The sequence below is a fragment of the Saccopteryx leptura genome, chromosome 3 (genome assembly GCF_036850995.1).
Source record: "Saccopteryx leptura isolate mSacLep1 chromosome 3, mSacLep1_pri_phased_curated, whole genome shotgun sequence".
NCBI classification, from domain to species: Eukaryota; Metazoa; Chordata; class Mammalia; order Chiroptera; family Emballonuridae; genus Saccopteryx; species Saccopteryx leptura.
The window spans coordinates 115,384,723-115,398,803 of NC_089505.1; the positions used below are offsets into that span (position 1 = coordinate 115,384,723).

The 14,081-nt window shown below is 48.1% G+C and overlaps 1 protein-coding gene across 3 annotated transcripts in view; it reads left to right on the forward strand.

Annotated features, from left to right (window-relative positions):
* Window positions 1–6,779, forward strand: part of CTPS1 (CTP synthase 1) — a 41,017-nt gene extending 34,238 nt beyond the window's left edge. For 2 of the 3 annotated variants that reach the window (XM_066376000.1, XM_066376002.1), the window contains exons 14-19: window positions 1,234–1,330; window positions 2,483–2,538; window positions 2,631–2,727; window positions 3,269–3,413; window positions 3,989–4,097; window positions 5,884–6,779. In XM_066376000.1, the coding sequence (XP_066232097.1) occupies window positions 1,234–1,330; window positions 2,483–2,538; window positions 2,631–2,727; window positions 3,269–3,413; window positions 3,989–4,073 (480 nt within the window). In that variant the 3' untranslated portion in view covers window positions 4,074–4,097; window positions 5,884–6,779. Of the gene's footprint in view, window positions 1–1,233; window positions 1,331–2,482; window positions 2,539–2,630; window positions 2,728–3,268; window positions 3,414–3,988; window positions 4,098–5,880 lie in introns of all 3 variants that reach the window. The other variant, XM_066376001.1, reaches the window with a different exon arrangement.
* The last annotated feature ends 7,302 nt before the right edge of the window (window positions 6,780–14,081 follow it).

Sequence of the window (14,081 nt, forward strand, 5' to 3'; positions counted from 1 at the left end):
TTTCATTGTGTAATTTCTTCCTGCTCTTCCCAGTTTGCCACAACACATTTTAAGGAGGGAGAAATCCTGATTAAAATAATTCTTCATCCCCACTCACTTTAATGCCCGAGAACACTTTATAACATAGTAATACCAATACGAAACATTTATAGGCACTTTTTATGTACTAGGCACTGTTCACTACTTCATGTACCAGCATGGGCAAAAGGAGGTTTACAGTTGTTCTTATGGAAAAGTCTACAATATAAGAATAAATAATAATTCAAAATTAAACTGTTTCACTTACAATTGTAGTCCTTCTTTGCCCACCCCTGCATAGTGACTCGTTTAATCCCCAGCCACCCTGGGAGATAGGCATACCGTTAAAGCACTGCTGGAATATAGTACTGACTGGTTTAATGGTGACCAAAGCCTTTTGGGACCGGCATGCCTCATGTTGTATCTCCTACCAGAGGAGAGTGGCTCATGGGCGAGGGACAGTGCCTTGTTTGTCTTTGAATCCCCAGCTTAGGGGTGGCAGGCCTGTTCTTGACATCGAGGATGTTGTGTTAAATGAGCTGGACCGAGCGCTTAATTTCAAGGCACCTCAACAGCATCACTATATGTTTGTTGAACTGGAATGGAACTTTGCTAATACTAAGACCTCAGGAGGAGAAAAACAAAGGTTTTGAAATATGGGGGTATTGGGGGAGCAGGGCACAGAGAAGGTCCTCGAGGTCAGACGGTGCACAGAGTACAGGACTGAGGGGTGGAAAGGGCTGTCAGGGCCGGGGGGACCCCGTGCTCCATTCCGCCCACATTCACTAAGCTCCTGTCAAGACTCAGTGAACCCTAGGTGAGCGTCCCTTTCCTCTGAGCAGCTCATCGGTCTGGTGGAGGGGTGCATGCAACGATAGCCTGTCTGCGGTTTGTGCGGCTGTGTTAGTCTTTGTGAACTGCTACAGCCCAGCTGCTCTGTGACCCAGAGTGCTGGGGGCAGGAACAGCCAAGGGCAGGAGCAGCTATGCCAGGTCCTGCAGCTCATGAGGGCAGCTGGAGGATTCAGGCCCTCTCCAAAGAAGGTTTAAAATCGATTAGTGGGAGGCATTTTCCCCTGTGACAAACATCTCTTAGAAGGAAAGGCTGGCCAGTGAGAGCCTCCTCCCAGGTCCGGTTATTTCATTTGGTGCTGGCGGTCGGCCTCTAATGGAAACAGTTTGCTAGTGCGTGGTTTTTTTCCCCCAATATCTCCAGGTCATAGACATGCCAGAACACAATCCTGGCCAGATGGGCGGAACCATGAGGCTAGGCAAGAGGAGAACCTTGTTTCAGACCAAGAACTCCATCATGAGTAAGAGCTGCCTCCTGCTGGCCCGGCCTCGGCTCGGCACCTCCAGGATGCATGTCCCCGGCTGGTGCTGGGCTCTTCGGCTTTTGGTTCTGTTCTTGCTTTAGAAGTTCTTCTTTCTTCCTAGTCTTGCACTTTTAGGATGCACTGAAATAGGCAAAGCAGCCGTGTGGGTATTTGGCCACAGGCAGTGCCATCAGGGACCCGAGTGGGGCAGTGTGGTGAGATCTATTGCAATCTGTTCCTTTCCTGTACACTGAGGTTAAACCATATGAAATTGCCGATGTTGGCAGTTCTTGTCCCACAGAAATGGCAGTTTCATAATGATCAGCCTAAATAGATTTAATTCTGAAAGTACTAGCAGGTGCTAAAGATTTAGGGGAAACTTGGGGAGGAAAATATTTAAGAAAATTGAGATTTAATTTTCTTGCCCATTGGGAAAATTCTTTCTATACCAGGTGGAGCCAAAGTAGGTTTGCAGTTGTTCATATGGGAAACGGTACAATAGTAAAAAAGTAATATGAGAGTAACCTGTCTCGCACAGTCACAGCTGTAAGCCTGCTTTGGCCCCGCCCTGCGTTAGCAGGGGCAGCTCTGTGTCTGTTTGGGGATTTGGTAACAGTTTAGTTTGAGTATGTTGTCTGAGAGGTGATCTTTCAGTCCTTCCATCTTTGGTGTTCTGTGGATTTGGGCATCTTACCTGGCAGCCCGAGTTTGCAAAGCAGCCCACTTGGAAGTGCAGAACTTGTTCGCGGGCAGAGGAGCTTTGACAGCTGTGACTTAACGGCAAGCGCTGGCCCCAACAGTCAGCTGTGTGGCTCCTAAGACATCTCTGTTGGGGCTGCAGATGCGGGGTGCACCCTGATTTGTTTTCCAAGGCAGTGTCCAGCAGAAGAGCACGTGGTCCCTCAGTGACCATGTGGTGGGGATGATGATAGTCTGTTTCTGTCAGGTTTTTTTGCAGAGTCAGAGCCTAAGACTTGCCTCCGTCATGCTGCCACGGCAGGTGGCTGGCGCGCAGGAGAACCATAGCTGTAATTCAGCAGGCCCGGCTGTGTGGGTGGTCGGGAGCAAAGTGAAAAGCAGGATGTGGTTGTGAATGGATTGTTTTGTGTGAAGTCAGAATTCTTGACGTCAACATTCTGTTTTTGCCAGGGAAACTCTATGGTGATCTCGATTACCTAGAAGAGAGGCACCGCCACAGATTTGAGGTGAGGAACTGAGCTTTGAGACTTCTCAAATGTTCTCCTTTCTGTTACTTTGGGAACAATAAGTTGAGAAATTATTCTTCATTCTTCAACAGGTGAATCCAGTCTTGAAAAAGTGTCTGGAGGAGCAAGGCTTGAAGTTTGTGGGCCAAGATGTTGGAGGAGAGAGAATGGAAATTGTGGAGTTGGAAGGTGAATACTTGGTCTGTTGTATTTACTGGAAAATTTAGTACGGTTTTCTTAACAGAATTCAGAAGCAGCACTGTCGTGTGAGGGGGAGGGGTCTTGGTGAAGGAGGTGTCTGGAGCCCTGGGACACCAGGGGTGCATAAGGACGAGCTTTGTACCCTGGTCTTCATAGGCGGCCTTTGACTGCTGCTTTTCCACCTCTGGCTTCAACCCCTCGTCCTCCAGAGTGAGAGCTTGGACTTGGCCTTACTCCCTCCTTCTAATCTAATGTCACCTGCATGGCTCAATTCCTTGGAAGGCCAGGGAGCCAGGGATAGAAACCTGGAAAGGAAGTCCCTTCAGCCAGGAAGGTGACTGTGCAGGGGCTAGGGCCTCAGACCTCCCATGTCTTGTGGTTACTTTTACCTGGGTTCCAGTTGAGAGGCTGTTTTCAGATCATAGTAGGGTCTGTGGAGATATGCAACATTTAACAAAGATTTTTTCTCCTTGGCTCCCTTTGATGTGTGCATACACATGAAGCTAATTCTTTTGCATTTCCGTTTCAGATCATCCCTTTTTTGTTGGAGTTCAGTACCACCCTGAGTTCCTGTCCAGACCCATCAAGCCATCCCCACCGTACTTTGGCCTCCTCCTGGCCTCCGTTGGCAAGCTCCCGCATCACCTCCAGAAAGGCTGCAGGCTCTCGCCCAGGTGGGGTCATGCTTCTCCAGTCCCTCGGGTGGTCACTGGTCCCTCACAGCGAGCTGTCAGCCCACTAGTGGTAGCAGAGCCGCAGGAGCCAGGAGCCCGCCCGGCTGGGTGCTCCTCCTCTCGCGGACGTGCAAGTGCCCTCTCCTTCCCTGGGGTGTTGTCGGGCTGCTCTGGTGCCTCCCATGACCTTCCCCGGCACTGTGGTCAGGGCCCCTCTCTGTAGGTCGGGGTTCCAGGATTACATTTGTAAGTAGGACCCTGTGGTCCATGGGGAACTGTGGTTTTTCCCATGGTGTCAGCCACAGCCCGGGTGGTTTCACGCCCCTGCACACCTTTGTCCGGAACCAGTTAGTTACCCCGTATTGGTGGTTAGGGTGCCATGACTGAGTATAGTTCGGATTTGTATCTTTTGTAACCGGAAGAAGCTCTGCAGCTTTCTGCTAAATATACATGCAGCAAAGAGTTTCTGATTTCTGATGCACGCATACAAGTGTCCTTATGGTAACAGTGGTTACAGAAATAGGGTAAGCGAGGTTTTGGTGGGCAATGACGAATAAACTGTCCTAATTCTACAGGGACACCTACAGCGACAGAAGCGGAAGCAGCTCCCCTGACTCTGAAATCACTGAGCTGAAGTTTCCGTCAATAAACCATGACTGATGGTGACATCTGTATATGATACTTGTAAGCTTTAGGTTTTTCCAGCTTTGTTTGGTCTTTTAATGGTAATAACATTAGAATTTTAAGAATTATGAGTAATTACTAGAATTAGGAGTTTGGTGTTAAAATTGTTACCTGTCAGAGAATGAGGTAAGGTCAGCTTGGGCATCAAATGGGTGATGCCCTCCAAGTGCACTGCCTCCCCCCACCCCCGCGCCTGCTCTGGGGACTCCAGTCCAGTCACTGGGCGGTTGCCTCCTTCCTGACGGCTACATTCAGGTGCCAGTGTGACCAAATCTGGGAAGATTGGATTCTTAGCCCTTTGATATTTCATGTATCCATAAACTTAAAGATCTTGAAGGAGGTGACAGGTGTGACAGTATGGTGTTTGTCATTTTTACAGAGCCTCATGCTTTCATCAGGAAGTGCTTTAAAATTGATACACGTGATACTTTTATATTGATTGTTGCTTATTCTGGAAATCCCTTAAAATCCAAATAGTTTTGAACAAACAAAAAATTACTGAACTTTGTACACTTAAAGTACATTAGCTGTGGGCTCCACCCTGGAGTGTATAAAGTCCTGCTAGGATAATGAGGGAACTGTCAGCAAAAATACAGTCTGGGCCCTGGCCAGTTAGCTCAGTGGCAGAGCGTGGGCCTGGCGTGCAGGAGTCCTGGGTTGGATTCCCGGCCAGGGCACACAGGAGAAGCACCCATCTGCTTCTCCACCCCTCCCCCTCTCCTTCCTCTCTGTCTCTTCCCCTCCTGCAGCCAAGGCTCCATTGGAGCAAAAGTTTGCCCAGGAGCTGAGGATGACTCTGTGGCCTCTGCCTCAGGCGCTAGAATGGCTCTGGTTGCATCAGAACGACACCCCAGATGGGCAGAGCATCGCCCCCTGGTGGGCGTGCCGGGTGGATCCTAGTCGGGAGCATGCGGGAGTCTGTCTGACTGCCTCCCCATTTCCAACTTCAGAAAAATGCAAAAAAAAAAAAAAAAATACAGTCTGCTGCGGAGGGTGTCAGGGGTGGGGGGTTGGTCAGCAATCTGTGAGGTCTGAGAGGAGAGCCAAAGATGTGGTGTGGTCCCATATGTGGGGGTGGGGGTCCTATCGCAGGTGAGATGAGCTTTTCCTCCCTGGCTCCTGCACACCATGCATTCACCACACTGGCCCTCTGCACTGCACGGGTCTGGTCGGATGGGCACACAACCGTCCCATCTGCTGTGGCCAATTAGCCACGTGGCCTGTGATAGCCTGACTGAGGTGGGTGGGGGCGGGGCTTGTCTTGGGAGGAAGCCGGTGGTTGCTCACTCGGCACGGGGAGCGTGCCTCCCGATGGCCGCATCTGTGCTCTGCCCCTGCGCGGGGAGCGTGCCTCCCGATGGCCATGGCCACATCTGTGCTCTGCCCCTGCTGGTGTGCTGGAGGCTGGTGGGTGGTCTAAGAAATTGCCAAAGAGAAAGGAAACTTTCACAGTAAAGGGGTAGACACTTGGTCAGTTCTCTAGAGTTTCTCACTGCCTCTCTGAGGGGCACGTTCACTGTCAGCGGCCCTGAGAAGAGGCTGGATACTGTGAAGGGAATGCTCATGCTGGGGCAGACGCAGAGGTTCATGTGAGATCCTAAAGGTGTGTGATTCTGTAGGAATGATCGAGTTAGCTTTAATTACTCGTTTTAGGCACCTACTATTGGTCTTCAGTGAAAAACAGACCTAGTGTACCATAGCAGCTCACTAGAAATTCTTACTTTTCTGCTTTAACATACATACATCATTATACTTTTTAATTTTTCTTTCTTTCTTTTTTAAGCAGGCGTGATTCTTCCAGAGAGCCTTCAGACTTTGGGAGTTTGCAGCTTGGATTTTACACTTGGCTTTTGACACTTCCTTTAAATTATGTTTTTATTAAGAATATTTTATTATGGGGGAAAGGTATGTGGAAGACTGTGTGACTCCTATGTCCCATCACATGTATCAGCCCCCACAGCGCGCTGCCGGGTGCTGACTCCTTTCCAGGCCCCCGGCGTCCGACAAGCAGACGTCGAGGCAGGAGTGGGGCAGAGGGGGCTGAGAGTGTCCATCTGTCACCTCGTTTCTCCAGGTTCCTTGAGTCATTGCAGATTTGAGCGTGTAGCCTCCCGCTTCCCCAGGGAGGCCAAGGCCATTAAGAAGGGTGTGCCACGCGCTTTTAGTGAGCGTGGAGGGTAATGGTAGTCTGGGCTCACACTCGGTGCTGGCGACCTGGGGGCTTGCTGCCAAGAGCAGTGAAACCAGAAACTAGCCTCGGCACGGCTCTGCGCCACGGGGACTCTCGGTGCCAACTGTGGCCAGTACTTGTTGTCCAAAGGGACAGTCAGTTCGGTGTCACGTAAACAGCAGGAAGTCTTGTCTCTCTCTACAGCACGATTTTAGAATCCCTGTCCTCTAGCTGTGCTTCTCTCCTGGGGCGGCGACATGCTCCTTGCATCAAGGGGTCACTTAAAAAAGAACAAAGAATCTTTTGGGGAAGCTGCCTCTAAAACCCTCTCACGTCGACAGCTTTGCTTGAGGGACTTCCTCCTCCCAGGATGGGGTTACTGCAGTTGAAAGGCAATATGAAAATCTATTTTCTTTACATGGTGTAACGATAGGCACGGCTGTGTGCCCACTGTATTCTGACTGGACTCGGTGTATACTCTTAACTTAAGAAATAAATAATGCAGAACAAGAGACGCTTTGTTTGTGATGCTCTGTGCATCGTGGCCGGAGGGAGCGCGTCTGGGGCTGGACGTGCCCGTGGACGGTCGGCCGCTTGAACTGTCGGTCCCGGGTTCTCCTCCAGGAGATGGATGATCTGATAGTTCATTTAAAAATTGAGAGAAGGCCCTGGCCGGTTGGCTCAGCGGTAGAGTGTCGGCCTGGCGTGCGGGGGACCCGGGTTCGATTCCCGGCCAGGGCACACAGGAGAAGCGCCCATTTGCTTCTCCACCCCCCCCCTCCTTCCTCTCTGTCTCTCTCTTCCCCTCCCGCAGCCAAGGCTCCATTGGAGCAAAGATGGCCCGGGCGCTGGGGATGGCTCCTTGGCCTCTGCCCCAGGCGCTAGAGTGGCTCTGGTCGTGGCAGAGCGACGCCCCGGAGGGGCAGAGCATCACCCCCTGGTGGGCAGAGCGTTGCCCCTGGTGGGTGTGCCGGGTGGATCCCGGTCGGGTGCATATGGGAGTCTGTCTGACTGTCTCTCCCCATTTCCAGCTTCAGAAAAATATAAATAAATAAATAAATAAATAAATAAATAAATAAATAAATAAAAATTGAGAGAAGACTTCTTTTAATAGGACCCAGAATTTCCCAAAAGACTTTTTAGGTTCTCAGCATATATTCAAAGAAGCAGGGGTGTTGTGTGTGCTGTTCGGTAGTGAGAAAGTGGGGGTAGACGTGTTATTTATGAAGGAGGCCTTCTTTCTGCTGGGCAGGGACCCAGGCCCCTCACACATGTGGCCAGGGAGCAGCGGGATGCTTTGTCCTCTCCAGGGCCGCCTGATTCCCCCAGCCTCAAGTGCAGGTTATGGTTCTGAGTATCTTTTCCTTCAGAGTGAACTTAACAATAATGAATCCATGCTCCTTGGGATATGTCGGTGATGTTGGCACCCACCCCATGGCTGCTGGGCACACCTACTCAGAGCTGTGTCCTCTGCAGCGTCTGAGGCAGAGGCTCAGGGCTTAGGCCGGCTTGCTTGTCCGTGGTCAACATTTACTCATTGATGTTTGAGAAACTAGGAGTTGGGGAAAAAATGGTTCTTTCTTACCATTTATTTGGCTCTTCTATCAGAGATCCAGAGAAGAATTGGATTCCTTTTATCTTTGCACTCACTAGTCCAAGGCCACCGTCACCGCTGAGGCCCACAGGCTGGCATCCCTCCTCCTGACCACAAGCAGCTAAGCTGCCTTTGTCTCCGCTTCTCATGGGCCGAAATAAAATGTCTTCACTTACAGAGGTCTGCGTACTGCTTGAGTGTGGCCGATGGGGTGGATGGATTCTAACCTTTCCCAGCCAGTGGTCCCATCAGACAGTCATCAGTTATTTTTATAAAAGCCGTTTCCCACACTGAGGGCTCAGACAGGACCGTTCCTGGAACAGTGAGGACTTGGATTGGGGGTGAGGTTTGCAAAAGCCTCGCAGTGGTTAGATGTTCCCGCCCCTGCCTTTAATAAGAGTGCCTCAAGTGACCAGTTGTTAGGTGCTGGCCACTTGCATGAGCTTTCTAGGAAAGGAACCCCAGATGCCTTTCCAGGGTTTGCAAAGCTTGACCAGCCCTGGCACCCGGCTGTGGCAGATGAGACCACCAGGAACAGCTAAAGTCAAGACTGCACAAGAGAATGGCCGAGACTTTTGGGGGAGGAAACCTGTCAGTTTCCCTGGTGTCCTTCAACCCAGGTGACCTGGGCCAGTTCTTAGCAGTCTAGAGCAGCTCAACCACAACGTGACCTCACCTGCGTTTGTGGAAAGCATTCCCTCCCAATGAGCATTGTGATGCCTAGGCCAGTGTTGAGCAGGGGTGTAATTTAAAATAGGTTGGGTAGAGAATTTCTTTCTTTTTTTTTTTTTTTTTTGTATTTTTCTGAAACTGGAAACGGGGAGAGACAGTCAGACTCCCGCATGCGCCCGACCGGGATCCACCCGGCACGCCCACCAGGGGCGAAGCTCTGCCCACCAGGGGGCGATGCTCTGCCCCTCCGGGGGCATCACTCTGCCAGGACCAGAGCCACTCCAGTGCCCGGGCCCGGGCCATCCTTGCTCCTTGCTCCAATGGAGCCTCACTGCGGGAGGGGAAGAGAGAGACAGAGAGGAAGGAGGGGTGGGGGTGGAGAAGCAAATGGGCGCTTCTCCTATGTGCCCTGGCCGGGAATCGAACCCGGGTCCCCCGCACGCCAGGCCGACGCTTTACCGCTGAGCCAACCGGCCAGGGCCGAGAATTTCTTTTCCTCTCTACCTTCAAGCAGCTATTGGGAAGGAGCATTTCAGGCAGGGGAAGCAGCCAGTTCAAAGGCCCTGAAGACAAGTGTACTCATGAAACCAGTTGGTCAGTGTCCCCGGAATGCATGAGCAAGGGGCAGGGGAACTTGAGGGCAGATGAGTCAGGTCATGGAGAATTGTGTAGACCAGTGTTTTTCAACCGCTGGTGCTCCAAAAATGTTATGTCCACAAAAGAGTTAACTACCCTGATGTATGAAGATTATAGATCCAACAATCTTAGTTGAATTCGCTTATGCTCTGGTGATTGCCATTTATCTGCCCGTATCATTGATGAAAATACTGTTGAGGTTGTCTTAGATATCTTTGTAACTTACAGGCTTATTCAAACAACCTTTTGCACTGTGCAGAGCATTTACAAATCATGCACAATAGATAAAAGCATTTGGACAGACTTAGTCGTATTCACTGCATCGTATGTGTGGAGTTTGGAAATCAAGCACCAATTTGAACTGTGTTGCACTGTTATGTGTGGTAAGATAAAGCTTTGTTGTGTGTTTGTTTCTGGTTGGCTAGGTTATGCACAGGATCTAATTCCTATGCCCTTTCTGTAGTTTATTTATTTATTTAAATTTTAAAAAAAAATTTATTTATTCATTTTAGAGAGGAGAGAGAGAGTGAGAGAGAGAGAGAGAAAGGGGGAGGAGCAGGAAGCTTCAACTCCCATATGTGCCTTAGACCAGGCAAGTACAGAGTATTGAACCGGCGACCTCAGCATTCCAGGTCAATGCTTTATCCACTGCGCCACCACAGGTCAGGCTGTAGTTTATTTTTTTCATGTGTGTTTAAATGCATTGTCCATGTTGCATTTGGAAACCCAAGTACCAGCTTGAACCATAATGCACTAGCATGCACAGTATGATAAAACTATGTTGTGATTCCATTTCTAGCCTCCTCCCTCTCAGTAGTACATTTCTTTTTTTGTGTGCTTGTGCAAATAATCGTTCATGTTACTCGCCTGTTCACAATGCACCCATACAGTTTGCAAATAAATTGTTTCAGTGTCATTATGCTGTAAATTTAAAACCCTACAAAATGGAAAGAAAAAACCCAACAAAACATTTTAACCTTTTTCAAAGCAAAAACAATGGTCAAACATAGTGATGACACCAAAAGTAAACCCAGTACCAGAGTTTCAAGTTTAAAAGAAACAGTGAAAAAGAAATGTGTTGACAATTTGGAAGGTGCAACAGAAACCAAAAAAGGAAAAGGAAACTGTTAGTATCTATATATGATAAGGACTACAGTGTGTCCGTAAAGTCATGGTGCACTTTTGACCGGTCACAGGAAAGCAACAAAAGATGATAGAAATGTGAAATCTGCATCAAATAAAAGGAAAACTCTCCCAGTTTCATACCTATTCAGTGCAGTTTGCTGTGGGCTCACGCACAGATTTTTTAGGGCTCCTTAGGTAGCTATCCTGTATAGCCTCTACAGCAGGGTCCCCAAACTTTTTACACGAGGCCAGTTCACTGTCCCTCAGACCGTTGGAGGGCCAGACTATAAAAAAAACTATGAACAAATCCCTATGCACACTGCACATATCTTATTTTAAAGTAAAAAACCAAAACGGGAACAAATACAATATTTAAAATAAAGAACAATAAATTTAAATCAACAAACTGACCAGTATTTCAATGGGAACTATGGGCCTGCTTTTGGCTAATGAGATGGTCAATGTCTGGTTCCATATTTGTCACTGCTAGCTATAACAAGTGATATGACGCACTTCCGGAGCTGTGATGCGTGCCTCCTGCGTCACCGGAAGTAGTACTATACGTGAGTGACGCCACGCTTTGCGGTGCCGCCACATACAGTACTCCAGGATGTATCCTGTGCTCCTCTCACTGACCACCAATGAAAGAGATGCCCCTTCCAGCAGTGCGGCGGGGGCCGGCTAAATGGCCTCAGGGGGCCGCATGTGGCCCTTAGGCCGTAGTTTGGGGACCCCTGCTCTACAGACTCGTCACTGACTGATGGCCTACCAGAACGAGGTTTCTCCACCAAACTGCCGGTTTCCTTCAACTGCTTATCCCACTGAGTAATGTTATTCCTATGTGGTGGCGCTTTGTTATAAACGCGCCAATATTCACGTTGCACTTTGGTCACGGATTCGAATTTAGCGAGCCACAGAACACACTGAACTTTCCTCTGTACCGTCCACATCTTGACTGGCATGGCCGTGGGCTGCTCCGCTGTATACACGGTGTTACATCATCATCTGCGCATGCATACATGCTGCCACATCATCCTATAGAAACTGGGAGGGTTTTCCTTTTATTTGGTGCAGATTTCACATTTCTATCGTCTTTTGTTGCTTTCCTGTGATAGGTCAAAAGTGCACCATGACTTTACAAACACACTGTATTTAAAACTTGGTTTCACTATAGCACCTGGTAGTGAATTATCCATGGCCCTTGTGTGTGGTATGTCCTGAATTTCTGTCAAATGATGAAATGAAACCTTCCAAACTTCCTTGTCATTTGCATTCAAGCATAGTGATCTTATTGAGTAGCCAATGGATTGTTTTGAAGGATTACACAACCAATTGTAAAGTCAGAAAATTCAAATGAAGAAAATGATGACTAGTGACAAATCATTGCTTCGAGCGTCTTGTTTAGCTGCCCTTCCAATATCAAAAATAAAAAAAAACTTCACTATTGGTGAAGAATTAGTAAAGCCTTGCATTTTAGATGTCTCAGGAAATTTTGGGTCCTCAAGCTGCACTAAAACTTGAGGCTATGCTGCTTTCAGACAATATTGTTCAGAGAAGCTTTTGTTGATATGGCCAATGATACAGAAGAGCAAATTGTAGAGGGGATAAAGAAATCAAAATGTTCTGCCTTTCAACTTGATGAATTAACTGATGTAACCATCCTAATCTACTTTGTGAGGTATATTGACGACAAAGACTTTAGGCAACAACTATTCTGTTGTCTTCATCTACCTGATCAGACCCACTAGTTCAGAGATATCTAATGCTCTTAATGAGTACTTTCAAGCAGAAGGCTTATACTGGGGAAAAGGTGTCAGAGTGTGCACAGATGGTGCTGCAAGCATGATTGGATGTCACTCAGTGGTGAAAGTAAAGGACATTTCACATCCAGATATGTTGTCTACACACTGTATGATTCACAGGCAGCATTTAGTTGCAAAGAAACATTCCCTTGAATTGAACACAGAATGATGCAGTGAAGACCGTTAATGATATTCTTGGTTGAGGTTTGAACTCCAGACCGTTCATGACACTATGTGAAAGCGTGGGTTCACAACAACATTTCCTCTATACGGAAGTGAGTTGGCGCTCAAGAGACAGGATTCTTTCACAGCTTTTCGAGCTGAGAGAAGTGAAACCAGTTTCTGCAAGAGTGAAACTACATTAGTAGAGATTGTGTTGGATGAAGAATGGATGGCTAAGCTTGCATATATGGTGGATATATTTAGCCTCTTCAGTGAACTAAATATTTCTCGGGTTTCACAAAAACATTTTTACATTAAGAAATAAGACGGGCCCTGGCCGGTTGGCTCAGTGGTAGAGCATCGGCCTGGCGTGCGGAGGACCCGGGTTCGATTCCCGGCCAGGGCACACAGGAGAAGCGCCCATTTGCTTCTCTACCCCTCCGCCGCGCTTTCCTCTCTGTCTCTCTCTTCCCCTCCCGCAGCCAAGGCTCCATTGGAGCAAAGATGATGGCCCGGGCGCTGGGGATGGCTCTGTGGCCTCTGCCCCAGGCGCTAGAGTGGCTCTGGTCGCAACATGGCGACGCCCAGGATGGGCAGAGCATCGCCCCCTGGTGGGCAGAGCATCGCCCCTGGTGGGCGTGCCGGGTGGATCCCGGTCGGGCGCATGCGGGAGTCTGTCTGACTGTCTCCCCGTTTCCAGCTTCAGAAAAATGAAAAAAAAAAAAAAAAAAAAAAAAAAAAGAAAAGAAAATAAGACGGATGCATTCAAAAAGAAACTTGTTCTTTGGAAAGTTGCATGAAGAAAGAAGATGTAGAAATGTTTCCACTTTTCCAAGACATCAACTGGAAATTCATATTTAATATAAGTCAATATTTAAGAACATTAGTTCAGAACTTTGGCCATTATTACCCTGAAAATGAGAATCCCTGTAAAGGTAACCTCTGGATCAGTAATCCATTCATGGAAGGTATCAAGTCTTGCTCCCTTAATCATGAAAAAGAAGAACTGATAGATTTATCTTCCAATGTCAATGTGATGTCCAAACATTAAGCACAATTGTCACAATTTTGGATATCACTGGAAGAAGATCCATCTCTTAGTTATAAAGCTATTAAAATTTTAGTTGGCCCTGGCCGGTTGGCTCCGTGGTAGAGCGTCGACCCAGCGTGTGGATTTCCCAAGTTTGATTCCTGGCCAGGGTACACAGGAGAAACACCCATTTGCTTCTCCCCTCTCCCCCCTCTCCTTTTTCTCTGTCTCTCTCTTCTTCTCCTGTAGCCGAGACTCCATTGGAGCAAAGTTGACCCGGGCACTGAGGTTGGCTCTATGGCCTCTGCCTCAGGCGCTAGAATGGCTCCAGTTGCAACCCAGCAATGCCCCAGATGGGCAGAGCATCGCCCCCTACTGGGCATGCCGGGTGGATCCCGGTCGGGTGCATGCAGGTGTCTGTTTCTCTGCCTCCCCACTTCTCACTTCAGAAAAGAAAAAAAAATTTTTTTTTAATCATATTTTCTACTGCCTCCTTGTGTGAGAAGACTTTGCAGCCCTAATCACTAATAAAAACCAAACAGAAACCGAATGGGTGTCAATGCAACGCTTCGTCTTGGAAACAAAACTGCAGCCTCGGTTATCAAGTATTCCTGCAAAGAAGCAACAGCAGACTTCTCGCTAGCTTTACTTGAATTCAATATTGCTCTCTAGAAAATTCAATTATATTATGTTAAAAATATATTTTTTACTGTTCATCTGGTTAGAGGATTTTCATTTTATAGTATTATAATTAAAAAATAATGCACAACATATTAATAATAGATTTTATTTC